The sequence below is a fragment of the Otolemur garnettii genome, unplaced genomic scaffold (assembly GCF_000181295.1).
Source record: "Otolemur garnettii isolate 467f Iridium unplaced genomic scaffold, OtoGar3 scaffold00057, whole genome shotgun sequence".
NCBI classification, from domain to species: Eukaryota; Metazoa; Chordata; class Mammalia; order Primates; family Galagidae; genus Otolemur; species Otolemur garnettii.
In genome coordinates, this window is record NW_003852452.1 from 2,486,618 (window position 1) to 2,507,334 (window position 20,717).

Genomic DNA, 20,717 nt, shown 5'->3' on the forward strand with positions numbered 1-20,717 from the left:
AGAAATAGTCACTTAAACTGTTAGTGAATCAAGGGGGACCAGGCTTCAAAGGTCAGCGGGCACTAAGGGTGTCAGGAGGAATACGGTGGAGCCACTGAAGTTTCGAATCAAGCGTTAGAAGGGCAGGAGTACATTTCAGAGAGTTTAACCCAGTAACAGAAAGTAGCATGGTTAAAATGAGAAACACAAAGTTTTTTTGAAGTGGGGGGGTAACCTACCAGATAATTCAAACTTTAAGTAAATTAATTGGATTCACTGGTAGACTCTTTCATCTGTGCCTTATCTTCAGCCATGCTGAGTGTACACACTGTGGCCTCCTTCACATGCTTCTTTTAAGCTTTGAACACTCTCCCCACACCTCTTCTCTATATTTATATTGTTCATATTCGTCCTTTAAGATTCAATTCATGGGTCAGTTACTTCACTGACACTTCCCTTCACTCCTACATCTGCTTTTAAGTCCTCTGGGATCCCAAAGCATTGTAATGTATCACAATCACAGAATTGACTTCTAATTCTCTCGCAAAATATAAATCTGATAGGGAGAATTATCTTTTAAAACCATATCCCCAAGGGACCTGAAAGTATATGACACTAAATCCATGAAGGAGGCAAAACGATCTAACAGGGAGTAAGGCAAGCTAAGCATGACAAAGTTAGTGGTTAATAAAAGCCGAACAGAGGCTGGACATGGTGACTCATGCGTGTGATTCTAGCACTCGGGGAGACCACGGCCTGAGGATCACTTGAACCAAGGAGTTTGAAGATGCAAGGAGCTATGATCATGCCACTGCATTCCATCTGGGATGACAGATCCACAATGACAGAACAAGACTCTGTCTTCCAAAAAAAAAAAGAGTAGAATAGAATAGTTCAAGAATATAATACATAGTCTACAAAGGAAAAGAAAAGGCCCACAACAAATTAAATAGCATGGCTCTATAGTGGCCCTATTTACTGCCGTTTAATGATTTTTTCTTCTCTAACAATAATGATCACCACAAGAGCAGAGACCTAACAGTAAGAATTATCCAAGCACCAAAGGTAGAAAAATAAGATAGCAAAAGTTCAAGCAGTTTCTAGACAGCATCAATTAGGAACTTTTGAAAGGGCTGAAATTAAGGTTCAAGGATGGCAAAACAGTAAGTAAAGCCAGAACCTAAGTAAGTAATTCGGAAAATACTTGGTTAAGCTAAGGGTCCAAACAAACCAATGTAAGTGAACAAATGATACTGGTGGAGAAATATTAAGCTGTAATATGACAGTAAAATATTATAGCTTTCCAATTTTAACATACATAGTTTCGAGTGACAATGAGGTCCAAATCTCACTGAAAGCCGAGCGAGTAGAGGACTGGAGAATGAAAGACTAAAATGCAGGCCAAGAAGGAAGATGATCAAATCTACCCAGAGGAGACAGGACAGAGTAAGTAAGAAAAGGCAGAAGAATGTCTCCAAGGCATTGACTGGAAACAAGAAGTTGTTCAAATGAAAGACAGGAGAAAAGGGAATCGAGAAGCACGGGTATGAAAGCCCCTTCCTAACCTGGCAGACATGGAAAGGATGAGTGGATGATTACACTCAGAAGAACCAGAAGGAATTTCAAACCTCAAAGGCACATAGCAATTCATTCATGACAGATAAAAGGTTCCGAGGAACCTCCACCAGTGGAAAGACTTAGCAGTCATAAACTAAAGTAAAATAGACCTCCAGCTAATATTTGCTATGGGCCAGTGTTACATTCTCATTCAATCCGGGTTTAAATGATTACATGATCACTGGTATTGTCTCCATTTTAATGTATTAACTGAGGCTCAGAGACTGGAGAGTGACCACTCCACTGTTCTCCTTTCGTTATATATGCATGAAACTTTCCCCCTTTCAGATGACAATTTAACTCAGGGCATCTAGAAAATCAAGGAGCTTTCATCATTTACCAGATGCTAGTTGATTCACTGTAGCCCACTACAGCGTGACAGCCTAATGCTTTAGCATGTGATTTTATTTCTTGTCTGATTTCTGCCCACCATGCATCTCGAGTTTCTGGTTCATCTGAAAAATAAATTTTAAATCAGTTTATTACTCAATAGCACATTGTTTATATGAACAAAAAATGTTTAACAGTAAATATACTATGAGAGAGGTAAAGAAGTTTTGCACTACGGCAGATTTTCAAATTTCCCATCATTAAAGTGATACTTCTCCAAAAGCATAAGATTTATCCTTTTAAACTTGATTACTGGAAAACAAACCACCTAGCTCTATTTGCACTATTACTTTAAGGGACATCTACGGAAATGTATTTTTAGATAGAATTTAAAATGTAGACCCAGAGTTTCCAGATTTTCAACCTTAACTGAGAGGGGATCCTATGTCTCACCTCCGTGAACACCTTATGTGCCATAACCATGAATTTAAATTTTGGTTTCATTTCCTGGCACCTATTCTATAGAACCCACTATATTCTGGATTCTTTCCAAGGCAAAGATCTGTCAATTTTAAAAGAGAGAAAGCCATTTGTAGCCATCCTTCTACAGGGGTGTGGGCATACTAAGAAATAAAGGGACTAGCTAACTGGAAAGAAAGAGAAGCGGGAAGGGGAAGGGAAGAGGGTGAGAAAGAATGGAAGGAAAGGAGGAGAGAGGGAGGCGAGAGAGGGGGAGAAGAAAGGAAAACACTTAAAAGATTAATACAAATAATTTGTTTAAGGTATATAAGGACAAATTACAGATATAATACTCCACGTATGGCTCTGTAATTTTAAAAATGGCTTAGAATCACAGAATTGTATTTTATTACCCTAGGGAAGTCCGCTATTGCTTGTCATGGAGTCTTATAAATGGGGCATCTGTCACACAAACTACTAATCACTTACACTTAGCTGCAAACTACTGGTGACAGCAGCTGCAAATTAGAGTAACTTTTAATAGACAACATGTTAAAAACGGAAACAGTCCGTAATTAGCATTTCCTGATTTCTTTCTTTTTGTGGCCTATTCCCACTTGAGGGAACAATTTGAGATAGATAAAAAATAAATTCTAAATAGGATGATAGGCTCTTATTGTAAATTTTCCACATGAAAGGTGTTATTAATACTAAAAACCAAATAATCCGAACATTATTTTCGAGTTGCAATATATACCCAATGTTGAAAATGTTTTTCAAAATAATAGAATAAGTAGAATCATACTCACTAGTAAAACAGTGAAGACAGCAAAGTAAAGAAAGGTTAAGAGGCTTGTGAATTTGCTTCCTCCACAGGGAGGAAATCACCAAGAGGGAGAAAGGAGATAAAGGCCAGAACTACAAATCATGCCAGTCAGGTCTTGAATTAAAGTTTTGGATCCAAGAGAGAGCTACCCTAAAACTGGCTTTCAGAAGAAAAAAAAAAGAAATACAGACTTCAGGAAACCAAGGAAAAGAGCAAAGTGTAAGAGAAAATAAAGAAGGAAGAGAAATAGAAAAGACTACCAATGGTGTTAGTGATCAATATTATGAATTAAGAAACGTGTAAAACCATTAGGTGGCCCCATTTTACATATAAGATATATTTAAAAATGCCTTCTATTCCCAACTGAAATGTATACATTAACAGCACAAATACACTTTCAAATCTATGCTCTCTTTCTCTTCGAAGACATACATGCTAAGGACTGATATGAACAGCCATTTAACAGGATCCTTTCTCTAAAAGGGAATTTTTGTATCAAAAGACAAACTATGATTCAATGGGTTACTCTAATCTATCAAATTATTTATCATTCTTAATAAACAGATACCACAAACAATAGAAATGTTTCTCAGCTTAGAAAATAATTATTTTCCTGACAAATTAACATGAAATAAAAAGTGTAACTCTTCTTAACTCACTAGTAGACTCTGTTACAGATTTTCTCACACTGGGTTTGCCTATTATCAGCACGAGTAATACATGGTAGCTTTATCGTTGTAAAAATGACTTTTACAGGAAGTAATCCATAACACTGTTTTTAAAATTAATAAACAACAGAGGAAGCTACTTAAGCCCTCGATATGTTTATTTAGAAATGGCAGCATGTAAGTATGTAATAATTCCTATGAGATATTGGTAATCACAATTCCTACAAGATAGGCATCACCACACAGAATACGAAATTTATTTACATCAAACTTACCTTAGTATAACACATAAAATAATCAAATAATTAAACCAAGCACTATGAAAGAATATGTGGCTGATATAAAAAAACAAAAAGCTGAATGCAGCAAGTGGAGCATTCATATTCTTCTGACAAATTCACAAGCAGCCTTTATTTTGACACATGAGCCACACAACTGCACATGGAAATACCATCATTGTATTTAATAAAGTATATACAAGTTTAAGAAAAAACTAAAGGATTACATAGCATGGGAGCTAAGGAAGCAAATGGCATGTCCACACTCCAGAGAATTTCTTAAATCTGATTTTTGGCTGAAGCAGAAGCTCAAAGCACCAAGGGCTTGCAAAGCAGATTCAGCATACAGGAGCCAGAGACAGTGGGTATTTGGGCGCATGCTTGGATCAGGTGACAGTACAGACTGAGAACTATGGCAGCTCACTGAAATGGTCACAGAAAGTAATGGCCCTAGATTTTAGGTGAAAGCAAGGCAAGCATACAGTGGGGAGCATTTAGTCACAAACTAGTAATTGTATTAACAATAATTACTTGCAACTGTAAACAAGAAGCTAAAGGAGAGGTTGCTTTTGGCTACTCAATTTAGGGATTATTTAATTTAAATTAAGACTAATCCACTTATTTAGTATTACCGAAAATTAGATGTATCTTCAAAGTCTGTCTTATACTCGTGTCTAGCAGAATCCTCAGAGAATCCTCAAGCAGTATCTGCTGCTCAGCCTCGCTACTCCCTAACAGAATCTTTCAGATTTAAAAACGGCTAACTTCATTCTCACAGGAAATACACTAGTGAATTTGAATAATTTTATTCTCTCTACAAAAGTGCAGAATTGAGGATCTACCACACTTACATAAAAGGCCAAACAGAATCTGGCCTACAAATTCAGGGCAACCATACATGCCACACGTGAAACTGGATACAATTTAGTTATCTGAAGGGTATACAGCTGAGATGTGAGGTCACGTTTCACAGACATTTCAAAGATGTGGAGGAAAAACCATTTCTCCATTTTAAATACCATGCTCCTCCCAATAATCTATAGGTATTTCATCACAAGAAATAAAACTGTAATTATTGACAAATCATATTTCATACTATTTTATGTTTTTCTTCTATGGCCAAAACCTTTATAGATAATATCACAAATCTTTTAATATCTCCTTCTAATTACAGGCATGCACAGAGCTCTAAATCAGCGCCTCCCCGGTGCCTCTGTACCGGGCAATGGTGGCACACAAGTTGATACAGAATCGATATATTCGTACTACCATTACTTTCCTAAAGCATGGCCACAGCTGATATCTTGCCATCTCTTTAGCATTTTATTTTGTTTCTGAAATGCCAAGTGAAATTGCTAAAGATTCCTAAAATGAAAGTGTAGATTTCAGAAAATAAAGATATGAATAACTCAAGAACATAATATGCCTTTATTAAACCTAATCCTTTTGAGAGTTTAAGCAATCACACGCTGACTAATGAAAGGCTGCCTACCTGAAGTGTTAAATTCAGTCTATTTTTAGATCGCTCTGGGACAGAATCACTCTGCCCTGGAAAATCTATTAATCCGGATAGAAATATAAAAGAAAATGTTCTAAAGTTTGGCAGCACAGTAGGAGACTATAGTTAACAGCAATGTATTTCAAAACAGCTAAGGAAGAAGACTGAACTTGGTCCCAGCACACAGAATGGTAAATACTCAGGTGATGAATACCCTAAATATCCTCACTTTATCATCACACATTCTATGCAAGTAACAAAACGTCACACAAACCCCATAAACATATACTAATATCATATGTCATTAAAAAAAATTTTAAGGTGGTGGAAAGTTACTCGAATTTTTAAATAAACAAAAGAACATAATATGCCTTTTTTAAAATAAAGGTTTTTAATGCAATGATAATCTACCTTGTTAATGAACAGCACGAAAAGCTATGTTCCCAAATACCTAAAAGTAACACTGCAACTAATTATAACCTACTGTCTGTTTTTGGTTTTTTTTAAAAGAGATGGCTTCTCTTTAAAGACCTGTGCTACCCACATTGAACTTGAACTGCCAGACCAGAGGTCCTTAAACTTTTTAAACAGGGGGCCAGTTCACCGTCCCTCAGACCGTTGGAGGGCCAGACTGTGAGCCCCGGGATGAGTCAGCTGCTTAGCAGGACAGGCAGTGGTGGCAAAAAACCCGGTGGCCAAATAAATGTCCTAAGCAGGCCACATGTCGCCCACGAGCTGTAGTTTGAGGACGCCAGTGCTAGACTCAAGTACTGCCTCAGTCTTCCAAATAGTTGGAACTACAGACCCATGCCATCATGCTTGGCTAACCTCTCCTACTGAAACAGAAATACAAGAATTCAGGTTTAAGGGAGTATACAGCCTCAGACTGGTCGGCATCAGTACCAGGCTAGGAAGAAGAGCCTCACTATGAAGGAAGTTCTGCACACGTACAGAGCAATGATCAAGACCAAGTAAATTGGGATGTCTGGATGGTAGCTAGGATATAATCATGTTGGACCAAACTGGAGCCTTCACTATCTGTAAATTTAAGAAAGTCAAATACATAGTCTACTCCTTACTTGTAAAATTTCACTCTGTTATATGTTGTAACTGGATACTCATTACTCCAAATACTACTAGAATAGAAAAGCTCCCATATTACACATGCTCTACTTCCTAAAAATCTTATTAAATAATGAAAACAAAAAGCTACATAACTTCTTTAGGCTTTGTTTACAAATCTGTTTATGATTTCCTCCCAAAGTGAAAATAATTTCAGAGATCATCAGTTGAATTCAAGTTCAAGAGAGTCTGCCACCTATCACCATTTAACTAAAACACACACACACACACACACACACACACACACACGAATTAGCCTAGACTAGGTATATAAACAGGACTGAAGGGGGTCAGGGGTCTGCCTGGCTTAACCATGGCATTCCCAGTACCCAACAGTGTTCAATAAATAGTAGGTACTCCATAACATCCATTGAATAAAAGGTTTTTACTTAAAAAAAAAATTAGATGAGCTGACTGATAATAACATTCTATAAATATTTCTCTACATAGTAGTTGAATCATGTTATCATAAAATATTTTGTAATCATGTTTGTAGGTTTTAATTATTATTACTCCCAAAATAAAATGAATTTTCTTAACAACTAGAATTCTAATGGCTAACAAAAAAGAATAATATTTTCTAATTTTCAACTACTAATCGAAAGCTTGCTTTATTACTAGTAAAAGTTTATTACAAGATTGAGGAAATCTTAAGTATAAAATGTCTGAAAATCTACAATCTATCTAAAACATATTAAAGAAAATGTTTAAAAATATTCTCAGAAACAAAAATTATCCAGTTGTTAAAAGCTTGTTTCGCTAACTCAGGATTTAAAAATATCAACTCAAAAGTATCATCTAAGTTTGGAAGCTATTTCCCAACAATTTATAACTACATTTTCTTTCTTTCTTTCTTTTTTTTTTTTTTTTTTGGTGACAGACTCTTACTATGTTACTCTGGGTAGAGTGCCATGGCGTCACAGCAACCTCCAACTTTTGGGCTTAATCGATTCTCTAGCCTCAGCGTTCCAAGTTGCTGAGACTACAGGTGGGCCCGCCACAATGCCCAGCTATTTTTTGTTGCAGATGTCATTGTGGTTTAGCTAGACTGGGCCAAATTTGAACCCACCAGCCTCAATGCATGTGGCCAGCGCTGCTACCATTGTGCTATGGGAGCTGAGCCTATAACTACATTTTCAAACCACATTATGTAACTACTTTATATCTTCTCTTGCCACTTCCTAAAAAATAATCTAAGCTGAAATATATGCTATACAGAAAAAGAATAGCACGTTTTCCTCAACTATACTCAGGCCATCATTGATTAAAAAATTGTATGTATCAGCTATTCAGAAATACTGTAAACTCATGGGAAAAAGAAAAAGATCATACTCTTTTAAAAACCAGTAAGAATAAGCTAGAACTATGAAAATGTATTCTTTCTCTAAATATTTTGTACAACTCAACTTCCAAATAAACATGAGATTCCAAAGTATAGGACTTGATAGTTAACTGAAATTTCAGACTTGTAGGCATATGGGATAATCTTTCTCTCAGCTGAAAACTGGTCAGAGACCGCTTCGTCAGGCACATTCTACTAGTTACAAAGTCCTGCCACTTTTTATTTCCTTGATTTATAGTTAAGAGTGTAGGTCCTGAAGCCAGAGTACTCAGGTTCAAATTGCGGCTCAGACATTTTCATCTTGAGAAAAGCTGTTTCATTTGGCTCACCTACAAAATGGGAGTAGGACCTGCCTCCAAGATCTGTTCTGAAGAATTATTAACCTATTTTCACATACTCAGAAGAGTCCTTAATACATGTTAACTCTCTCATCACTACCAAATCCCAGGTCACTACTGCACAGTCTGTAACTGGTCTCCCTGTCTCTAATCTTGTTGTCTTTAAATCCATTTTCCATCCTATTGTCTCTTAATCTGACACAAAAAGTGACCACGGGCCACCCTATCTCATTCCTATGCACTCCTGGCTCCCAACGAGTGACCCCCAGGATTTGTAAATGCTCTGTCTACCTCCTAGCAGCAAGATTCACCTTGCTTCTCCCAAAGTCTCTTACCAGGCCAAAAACATAAGATAAGAAAAAGTAATATAGTATTTTTAAAATAAATTTTCAGAGACTGACTTCCATTCTTCCTTCCCTACAACATACTTTCTGTCACTTTACTTAACACAAAGACAGCAACGCAGCAGAAAAGGAGAGAAAAAAAGAAACTAACATTCTGTACTTAGTGGCACACAACTTACTTAACAGGTGTCAAGTAACCAGGTGAACATCATCCAATAAGCACTGGCTATCTCTATTGTTTTGCAAATGCTAAACCTTTTAGAACCAAGCTCACAAGTAGATATTAACATGAGTCCCCACAGGCTGCAATATAAAGCTATAGGATTCTCCTACACGTCTTTCAAATCTGAGCTCAGGAATTACTACCTCTATAAACTTCCCTGACATGGAGTTAATTATGCCTTCCTCCCTAACTCTTTATCTTGTATCATACCATACCACAAAGTACGACATTTAATGCTTTTCTATCCTCCAAGAATATGAGCTTGATGAAGACAGAGGGACTGGTAATTTTTCCACCCTACTATCTAGCAAGTTGAGTGGCACAAAATAAATTCTAACATATGCTTGCATGATAAGATTATACTTTATAAAACATTACTGTTTGACATAACATGTTTTTCTGTATCTTTCCACTCTTAATGCTTCTGAAATAAGAATGTCAAATAAATATACTGAGTATGTTTAACATGGCAGTGCTTCTCTTTGCTCTTGGAAAGCTATTATTAAAATCATGGTGCATCATATATAACCCATGGTGCCCCCAGACCCAGAAAATACAGTATGAATAATTCCAGAATTAATGAAAACGATGCCACCAATTATTTTTCTTATTAATGAGGTCAATTCTTGCTTTTCTATAGTAATATAGGACAGCAATGGCTAAATATTCCTAAATTACAAAGAACACATAAATTATTTAAATATGTATAAAATGCATCACATTTTTCTTCAGAATTATCCAGTTATTTTTCCTAAACTAATATAATAACCAGCTCTACATCTGAAGATGTACTATGTTTATTACCAGAAAGAGTTGAATACTTTAATCGAAAGCATAGTACTATGAGAACATTAAACTGAAAGTATCACCTTTTATGTTCTTTTATTAATATTCCATCACCTATATCCACCTTTTTTCTTTATACACTTTCTACCTAACATTATTTTAAATGATGGCAAGATATACTGCTTCCTCAACCATGTTTCTCCTAGCCAAAGTCTGTAATTCCGCTTACATGGAACAACGTCCTAAATACAGTATAACCTCACAGATGGCCACCTCCCTACACTGAGCACCTCCTTAAGCTAACCTAGTTTTCATAGACTGGTCATGAACCACATGTACCTACAGTACAGTAGGCCCAGTTCCTTATGTTGAACAGTTTGGTATGTTGACTAGTTTGTTACAGTCCCTTGGGTAGTCAACTTACAAAGAATGTACTACGTAAGATTTAATTATTGCCTTTTTCTCTCTCCAAGATTATTCAATCATCTGATCAACACTCACATCACCCTACACATCTTTGCCTTGACAAGATTTCAGTTCCTGAAATTATGAATGATCGGTCTGCTCTCAACATCCTTTTTCTTCTTCTTTTCAAGAATCAAGGTCTTACTCTGTCACCCAGGATGGAATGCAGTGGGTCAACTACTGGGCTCAAGTGATCCTCCTGCTTCAGCCTCCCACGTAGCAGGACTACAGGCATGCACCACCACCATACTCGGTCAGTTTTTTTTTTTCCATTATTTGTTTAGACATAGGGTCTCAAACTCCTGGGCTCAAGTGATGGTGCCACTTTGCCTCCCAAATCTCCGTAATTACAGGCAGGTGCCCAGCCAGTTCAATGTCCTTTTTCTACACGGCCTTTTTCTCTTCCCACTACGTTAATCTCTCCATGTGTTAAAAAAATATTCTTTTTTAAATGAAATGAATCTATCAAGGTATTTTAAAGCTCTCACTAAAAGTCAATTATAAGATACTACACTAAAAATGATAACTTTAATTCTAATCAATGACAGCATGCCAGCAAAGACTTGGATAGGAAACACTGTTAATCTTCCTAAAGATTTACCAGTTAATATCAGTCTACATCTGTAAAGGTTGGACCTGACCAGACTGTTTACCAGAATGAATTTAGGTAAATCTGCATAATGAAAATGAGTTACTACACAGTCAAACATGCATTACTTACATTGCAACTTATATCTTGAACTCCTAAGAACAGAAAAAAGTTTACAATATTGAAAAGATTATGGGATATTATCTAAAATGCTGAGCCCCTTGGTGCGTCTACTTTTCTGTAAGTTATTCTTTCTGACACAAAGAACTGAAAAATTTCTCTGGGCAAAAAAAAAAAAAAAAAAAAAAAAACAGCTTCTGATACTGAATTAAAGTGGTTCTATTTTTTAATTCTAAAATTAGATAATATAAAAATTTAAAAATTTGTATTAAGATAATATTCTTTTATCAAAAAGAAAAATCAATTGGCTTTGACTTTAAACCACATCATCAGCTGTAAAGTTCTCTTAGTTTGGTTTCTTTAAAAGCTACAGACAACATCCATATGTAAAATTACTTAAGAAGAAAAATTATATTCTCACGTGGAAGGGGAAGGAGGAAGGTTTTAAAAAGCTGTTAATCCCCCCAAAATCTGCTCTTTCTAACCAAATTTTGGAACACTTCTAGCCTATATATAAAAATGCTAATAGTTACACTTATAGTATTTTATACAACTCTAAATATGTTCTATTCAAATCTAATATGCAATTTAAATTTAGATATACTTAAAAATTTATCAAAAATTAAAAACTTCTGAATGTTTAATATTTGCTTAATCATAATGCTAATGTCTGTGTCATATACCTGATCAAAAAGGCATCCAAAATGTAGTACATATAAATTTAAAATTACCATTCTGACAGTTAACCACCTAAGAAGTCACTGGTAATTTATGGCACTTCTAAGGTTTGGAGTAATTCATTTTAATTAACACATTTTTATATTTGCATTTTCTGTGGAAATTACAAGAGATACTGCATACATACTGCAGAATATATCTGATGACTAAATTGACATTAAGCCTATTTAATGTAGAGCGTTTCTAAAAACTTCACTGAGCTGCCATAATTTTTGTCAGCATATGTAGTACTGAATGACCATTAAAATACCTGAATTGAAACTATTCCAGTCTAGCAGTTTGTAAGATCTTGTGTTACCCATAATTCCGACAAAGGCTGAGTTCAAAACAGCAAATTAGTAGATCAGTTTTAGGTGCAGAATAGTAGGAATAAAACAAACAAACAAAAAAAACACTACAAACAAGAACACAATCAGTAACACCACTTGACAAGAACTGGAAAGACAGACAGCAGAGTTAATCAGAAGTAGAAATAGGAGGGGAGGGGGGAGCATGCTACAGGAATCTGACATTAACTCATCGGATTATTCAGTTACCTTGGTTTTTAAAACCACCCCGTTCTTTCCCCTGTTGGATGCTCCTGCTCGCTTAACATTTACCAAAGGAGGAATTTTTTTTTTAAAGCCCTCCAAAATAATAGCCCATAGAGTTAGCAGGTGGTAGTGGTTTTAAAATGAGATTTTTTTTTCCTTCTATGGCAAGAATGAAATAAAAACTTCCCATATTCACTAGTCAAAAAATAGCTGCAAGATTCCCTTGAGAATACAAAAACAGCATTCTTAACACTAGCACATGCATCTCAATCCATCATAAATTTCTCTCCACAGAGTAACTCAGTGGCACAAAATTAATACATCATCATTATGGGAGATGCTGACCTGGTTTCATTGTAACATTCAGCTTTTTTCAACAAATTAAAATTTCCTCATAATTGTTTAAGGGAACGGGAGATCAAAAAATGTTCTTTAAGAAATGTTCCATTTTATTGCATAATAATACATAAAACAATCCAAGGCATATGTTATCTTAAATCAAAATAATATAACATTGGAACCATTGGAATATATAATTGATACATATTTCACTGAAATAAAACAAAATGAAAATATAACTCAGAAACCATTAAGAGCATTTAAATGCATGTGCCCATAACATCTTGCTTGGGAAATAATCCATTAATAACTAAGAACTTCTACATGCAAACGAAAAAAATATTCTAGCAGAGGAGGAAAGGGAGAAAATGGATGGTAAGTCTGTCATTACAATACACAAAATACAGTTAGAATTCCTCTTTTCATGGATTAGTTATATTTACTAATATTGGATACTTTTATATCTTACGTAGCTATAATGAACTGTCAGGTAAAATAAATCCTAAAGCATTTTTTTTAAGTAGTAACACTTTAAATTTGCTCTGTGCTTAACCTTATGTACGTAACTTTCATTTGTTCTCCCAAACTCTACAGCTTACTCAGAGCACACAGAAGCAACAAAATAACCAGCATGTTTACAGTAAGCAGAGACATTATCAACAACTGAATAGATTCCTGAAATTTATGGAGCTATCAGGCCAGCGGTGGCATCTATTAAAATGTTTTATGGTCCATAGAAACACAAATCCATGGGTCACATGGTTAATGTCAAGTTATCTTAACTCAGTCTTTCCTGGGACTTTCCAAGTAATTCAAGTCCCTAAATATAAAGATACAGAATTTGGCACAGATCTCAATCATGAAACTGGCATCAGTCTGGTTTTTTCTTTAAAAATTGCAGATTATATAAATGCTATAGGGAAGAAGAGATCTTAAATTGACCAGAAAAATAAGAAACAGGAGAAAAAAATAGACCAGAGAAGAAAAAGACTGGTACTTAAAAGACAAGTATTGGCTCAGCTTCAGAGTTAAATAATCCTGACTAGCACTGTTTTTCTGAAATCTCAGTCAGGCCAGAAGAATTCCATTCTTCTGTAATAAACTCAAAGGACCCTAAAACACAGGGTATACTTTTAAAAAATTTAAAGAATGGTAATGCTCTGTATTCTCAAAATCACTTCTACAATATTTTCCATCCAGTTAGTTATTTCAGAGCATTCTACTCATCCTTTCAAGCTGTCAATACAGGGCTCAGAGAGAGGTTACCAGAAATGACAATAATTTTCAAAAACGGAAATGTATATAAGCTAAATACAAATACTAATATAAATTCAGGTTTAGGGTAAGTCGATTGAGCATCTAGTCAATGAGAAATGCAAGAGCATATTTCCTTATGGATAGTTTCTACCATCTATTACACTTACTTTAGACTTTAAAAATCAACACAGTATTTCTAATCCAAGAGCCTGATGTTACTGGGGCTTTGATACAATTCTCTTTTATAATTATGGCCCAATGTTTCAAAGAAGTGAGCTATTAGTCTTACTTGTTTACTTATATAAAATAGCTACCTAAAAGAAAATGAGGAACCAGAGGGTTCTTTGTTTAATTCTTAGATAATCTAAGGATGTTTGCAGTTACTTTTTATTTTGAGACGTTGGTCTGTGTTGCCCAGGCTGGAGTACAGTGGTTATTCACAGGCCCATTCACAGAGTGCTACAGCCTCTAACACCTAGGCTCAACTGATCCTCCTCTGTCAGCCTCCCAAGTAGCTGAGATTTACAGGCACTCTCCAATGCATCCAGCTTCACAATTACATTTTTTTTTTTTTTTTTGAGACAGAGCCTCAAGCTATCACCCTGGGTAGAGTGCCATGGCTTCACTGCTCACAGCAACCTCCAACTCCTGGGCTCAAGCGAGTCTCCTGCCTCCGCCTCTCAAGTAGCTGGGACCACAGGCGCCCGCCACAATGCTCGGCTATTTTTTTTTTGGTTGCAGCCGTTATTGTTGTATGGCTGGTGTCTTAGCCGCTTGAGCCACAGGTGCCGAGCCCACAATTACATTTTAAAAGATTACCTCTTTTAAAAACGAGAAAATTAAATAATGTTTAAGAAGCTATTGCTAATAAATAAGAATGAACACCTTAAATTAATGGCCATAAGTACCAAATTATAAAATTTGGGTCGAAGAAAATAGCTGACTCCAAAGTTATTTAAGTATTCTCCAAAGTGATACCTTGGTCTAAAATACATCCAGATCTCTTTGTTTTGTACAGATAAGTTACTAAAATGCACTTCTACTTAGTTTGATTATCTTTCATTAAGATTACAACAAATATTTTATTTTTTTAAGACTACTAAAATATGTTAAAGTAATATGTACCAGTTAATACTTTCTTTTCATTTCTCATTTCAGTCTTGGCTTAAAAAAAAAAAATTACAAAAATTTGTTTTAATAATGATCACTTAAATGAAGGAAACATTGAAAACAAATTTCTTAAGGACATACCGGGATTGTGGATACGATCCAAAAGCTTCACAGAACGTGCACTAACAACACCCCCAACATGCACAAGAAATCCAGGAGGAAACGCCGTCAAGGTGAAGAACGGAAATTCCTAGTGGAAAGAAGGGGAGGAAAATACAACTGACCACGTGGAAAGCGGGAAAAATTTGCTTGTTAAAGGAAATATATTCTATCCCTCAAAATACAAGGCTACACATTATATGTTACGTACGCTTCATAATTAAAAGTTTCTTTAGACGTTTACAGTTCCAAATCCATTTCCCACATGTTCAATTTTATACAGAACATAAAAATCCTTTTTATTAATTCTCAATGAGAAAAAAATGTCCTCAGAGTTCCTATTTGAGATACTTGAAACATACTCTTCCTCTCAATCTCTTACTCTGATGCAACTTTGCAGTAAAATGAGGGGACTCCCCTTATCTATTTCTGGGTATAAATAGATGCCCCCTTCACCTATGTACCCAATCTAAACCATTGGTAAAGACTCCAAAGGACTGGGGCAAGAGATCTAAAAAGGTGGGAGCAAGGAAGGGGAGGAGAAAGGATGAGCAATGTGGGTTAAAAGAAAGGAGAAAGGATAAGGGCAAATACAAGTTCGGGCAGGTAGAGACTTGCTGTGTGGGACTATTTACTCTCTAGCCAGAGCAAATGCGAGTACATAGATGTAGACTAAGGAAAGGAGAAAGGTATGAGGATAGGAGCTAGGGAGGTGATAAAATTCCACAAGTTTCTCCAAGCTTTGTTCTCCCCTTTTCTCTTAAGGACATAAATTCATCAATTTAAGAGACAAAGAGAAATACAGTCGAAATGATAAAGCAGAGAGAGGAAATTCATAGAAACAGCCCACAGGAAGAAAGGGAAGCCCCTATGGCTGTGCAAACACAGAGACCCCTCTCGGTGTACAAGCTGGAAGCAACTAGGGGAAGCCTGGCAACTGCCCTGTCTGACATTAAGACTGATGCAGCTCACTTAATCAGAAGTCACTTACCTCAGCTATTTTAAACACAACTGAGAAATGAGAAACAAGCAACACAGGGCTCTCACAGTCAGAAACTGTTATGCTCATGCACTTTATTCACAGAAGATATACCAAAAATCATATTTATACTATGATACACAGTAGTCATATGTATTTTAAGAACATAAATTAGATATCTTATTTTTTTAGACCATAGTGGATTGAAGACAACAAATAAAAGCTGAGAGAGAAAAAGATACAGACTACTACTCTACTAGAAGCAGGCACATTAAAAGCAACAAGGTGATTGACTGGCTGATTAAATACAGCATGGAGAAGACAAACTCGCAAAAGCTTAATTCACAAAGCGTAACAACTTGAAATCATTTAGCACAAAAGCAAACAGTCCAGCTGCCCAGCAACCCATGAAGGTTGAGTGTAAAAAAATACATGTGTATGTGTATCTACACATACACACACACGCAAGCAGTATTCAGAAATAGACTCAGTTGGAACGTAGAAGTAACCTATAAATGGAAAAGAGCAAGAAAAAAGTCTAGGCTATGTAAGAACTCTAAGTTCCAGTTGGTGGGAGTGGTAAGGTCTGGCCCTGCGGAGGAAGAGGAGAGCCGGGAAATGTTACTTGTATTATGACACGTATGGTCAAAATGAATCCTTATTTCCATTTTAACTGTTTAAACTTATGTTTTAAATGAGAAATGTACGGGTGAGTTTATGTTATTTTGTCAGGTCTTCAAGATGTTTTTCCCCACTGTTAGGAACACTTAAATTTTAAAATTTCCTCAAAATATCTGAGGGCCGTGATGGTCCCATAGAATAAAAATTGCACTCCTTATACTTAAATCTTTTAAATCTCTAAACAAGAGATAATAGAAAGAAAATTTGTGTAAGCCAAATGGAAAACAGTACTTCCTTCTAAAGCTAAGAAATAAGTTAAATCCATGTACAAGAAAATATCTGCACGTAAGATTTTAGGTAAGTATGAAAAAATGATTTCTTTATTGGAGATTGTTTATTCTCTTCTCCAAATCCTGGGAAACTGGATAAAGTAACAAGAGGGAATGCATCCTACAAAAGCCGGAGCAGAAAGACACAGGGCAACAGCTGCCAGGGGCGAAGGCCGACTCTGCCAACCCAAAAGCCATCTTGTCTTGTCTTATCCTAGTTCACCTCATCGGCACCCAATTCACTTCAAACACAAAATTTAACCTATGATAAACAAAACTGTCACTGTCCTTTAACCAAAACTCCAGCTTCAGGTAATTTCCTAATTAGAACAGCTACTGCTGAAATCCAATGACTGTTAAGTACCTAACATCACCATCACCATGACCAGGGACTTTCAAGTACTTAACATGTACCTGGCCCAGGGAATCCTACTCTACAGCTATGTTTCATAACCTTTCCGATATGCCACCGAGAGGGAGGTATTATTATCTCCACTTCTTTATATGAAAAACTGAAGAGGACCTTTTATTTCTAGATCTTTCTGGGCAACAAACCTTATCTGGTTTGCTTATCAGTCTGAGTTAAAAACTTAATTTTTATCAATAATCTTTTTATCAAACCTGAATTTACAGATTTTCTTTTACTCACAAGGAAGCTTTCTTAAGATCAGATCAAGCACACAGCATTCAACATCTACATGTGGATGTCAGAAACTGTACAAGAAATTTTCGGCTGTGGCATGATAACTCACAGCAACCTCCAACTCCTGGGCTTAAACGATCTCTTGCCTCAGCCTCCCAAGTAGCTGGGACTACAGGTGCCCGCCACAACGCCTGGCTATTTTTCTCTTGCAGTTGTCATTGTTGTTTAGCTGTCCCAGGCCGGGTGTGAACCCATCAGCCTGGACACATATGGCCTGCGCCCTAATCAGTCTGCTATGGATGCCGAGCCAAGAAATTTTCTACAAAAAATATGTAGGATCCTAGATGGACTTTCTATGTTGATATTTACATATAAATCAAGTGCATGCAGCATAAAAATATTTAATATCAGTTTGCTCAGAGACACTAACTAAAAATCATCAGAACACAATGGGAATATTCTTTTAAATAGAAGTTTATACAGAATTTTTCCTAGAAAAAAAAATTTTTTTCTAGGTGTATGCGTACTACTGTTACTTTCCTAAAGCATGGCCACAGCTTTTTTTTTTTTTTTTTTGAGACAGAGCCTCAAGCTGTCGCCCTGGGTAGAGTGCTGTGGCATCACAGCTCACAGCAACCTCCAACTGCTCAAGCGAGTCTCCTGCCTCAGCCTCCCAAGTAGCTGGGACTCCAGGCGCCCACCACAACGCCTGGCTATTTTTTGGTTGCAGCCATCATTGTTCTTTGGTGGGCCCGGGCTGGATTCAAACCCACCAGCTCAGGTGTATGTGGCTGGCACCTTAGCCGCTTGAGCCACAGGTGCTGAGCCAATAGTTGATTTTTTTAAATAATCTTTTTATTATTCCAAAAGGCCAAAGTAAACATTTTAGTTATAAAACTCCATACCAGATTCCTACTATGATTTAATGTACAATTTTACCCCTACATCCAAAAAGATTATAATTCACTGAAAGACTTTGCTTTATAGGAATGTTTCCAAAAGCTGTGTTCCTCACTAATAGCTATTTTATTTATTTATTTATTTATTTTTTACTAACAGCTATTTTAAAAGGAAGGTTCCATCCCACATATTAATACTGGGGAACTACTAAGATAATCTAAGTTGACTAGGTTTCTAGTATATATCCCAGAAACGGAAAAGTATTTCCACCTTTCTTATAGATAAAACAAGAGACTTACAGAGAAAAATAAACCTATCTACACTATGTCAAATAATCCATAGGTAAAACCTAAATCCAAACAAAACTTTCATCTCTCCATCGCCCCGAAACATGAGACCTTTTGCAAGATCTTGCCAAATTTTTTTTTCATGCTTCTGTGAGAGAAAAGAGTAATTCTTTTAGTTTTCGAGAAGAGCTACTTGAATAATCCACTAAATAAAAGAGGGCGAGCAAATAAAGTGTGTCCTTCCTAAAGGGGAAAACAAATACCCTTGCTAATTATCTGGCTTTTTAGCAAATATTTAGCAAGGGATAAGATGAATATTTAACAAAATATTTTAAAAAGTATAAGTAGATCATGTCAACGACATGGTGTTGATATGCAAAATTAAGGCATATTGGAACGTGTCTGGGGAGAATTCTTCATAATTTTATACACATATTTCCCCAAAGCCATGCTAATGGAAGCCACCAGTAAACAGGAAAGCTAAAGATAACAAAGCTGTTGCTATTTGCTATGTACACAGGATAAAGAAGTAGTCAAGAGGCAGTCTCAGGCCAGCGCGGTGGCTCACGCCTGTAATCCTAGCACCCTGGGCGGCTGAGGTGAGGACTGCCTGAGCTCAGGAGTTGAAGACCAGTCTGAGCTACAGCCAAACCCCATCTCTAAAAATAGCTGAGGGTAGTGGCAGGCAACCTGTAATCCCAGCTACTTGGGAGGCTGAGACAAAAGAATCACTTGAGCCCAAGAGTTTGAGGTTGCTGTGAGCTGTGACAGCACCACACTTTATTATACCCCGGGCAACAAAGTGAGACTCTGTCTCAAAAAAAACCCCAAAAAACAGCAGTCTCATAAACTCAGTTGTCAAGGACAAGTATAATTCTCTATTTCTTTCCTGTTAATTCCATGAAAGTTATCTAGTAATATACATCAAATGTATTCATCTCCAAAATTTCAAGAACGTTTAAAAGCATATTTGAAAACATAAATTTTATCCAAACTAAATTCAAAACGATTTTCATTAACACTTTTTTCCCTGAGAGTGACACGGTTTTAAAGATTCTTAGTTTGGGCACAGGTACAACATACAGGCCAAAATCTCCCATTATATCAAATTTCGACAGGACCCAAGTTTTTCTGCTGATGTATTAAGACATTCTGGAACGGTAGTTAGATTACAAACAATCATATTCCTACTGTGTGGGTTCTGCAGAAAACGTTAAAATGGGGAGGAGGGAGAGATAAAGAGCATTCTGGCCTAAAACACAGTAACTGGGCACATGTCCTCCAACTCTGACCTCTCATGTTTTCGGTCCTTTGCATGAATGGGTTTTAACAGATGACGGGAACGTTTAGGTAGGCCTTTGGGGACAGTCGCTGGTATGCCCGGGAGGTATGAGAGCAGCTGAAAGGTAACTGGGGCCTGATAGGGTAGACAGCAAAGAAGGGACCCAGCTGAAGTCTCATTGCTCTGCTTAGTTATGCTCTACATTCTCCAGCCTTGTCTAAAAGGCCAACAATACAGCCACAGACACTTTCAGGAATGAAAATTTGGAAAAATAAAATTGTTTTCTTATTTGTATTAACAGGATCTGAGAAAGCGTTCTCAAAAGAGCCCACCTCTATAAGAGAACCACCTTTGTTTTATACAGTTTACCATGTTTCACTCTTTTCCCCTCAAATCCTGGTGCAGAATGGAACATGTAAAAGAAGATTCTGAAAATACATGTAGCTTCCAAGTCAGACAGAGTGAAAGCTACAGAATTGTGTCTTAAAAAAAAGTGACATGACACACAAAACCATGCACTGTATTAGTAGAAAAAGGAACATGAGCCTCACAGTGC

General features: G+C 36.5%; 1 protein-coding gene across 6 annotated transcripts in view; it reads right to left on the bottom strand.

The window, feature by feature from the left end:
* Positions 1–20,717, bottom strand: part of C2CD5 (C2 calcium dependent domain containing 5) — a 92,391-nt gene that overhangs the window by 39,492 nt on the left and 32,182 nt on the right. For all 6 annotated transcript variants that reach the window (XR_002774044.1, XM_012806789.1, XM_003792455.3 and 3 more), the window contains 2 exons: positions 15,103–15,211; positions 1,937–2,051 (listed from right to left, as the gene is read on the bottom strand). Coding sequence is in view for 5 of the 6 variants with exons in the window: in XM_012806789.1 (XP_012662243.1) it covers positions 1,937–2,051; positions 15,103–15,211 (224 nt within the window). In the remaining variant the exon portion in view is untranslated. The remainder of the gene's footprint in view (positions 1–1,936; positions 2,052–15,102; positions 15,212–20,717) is intronic.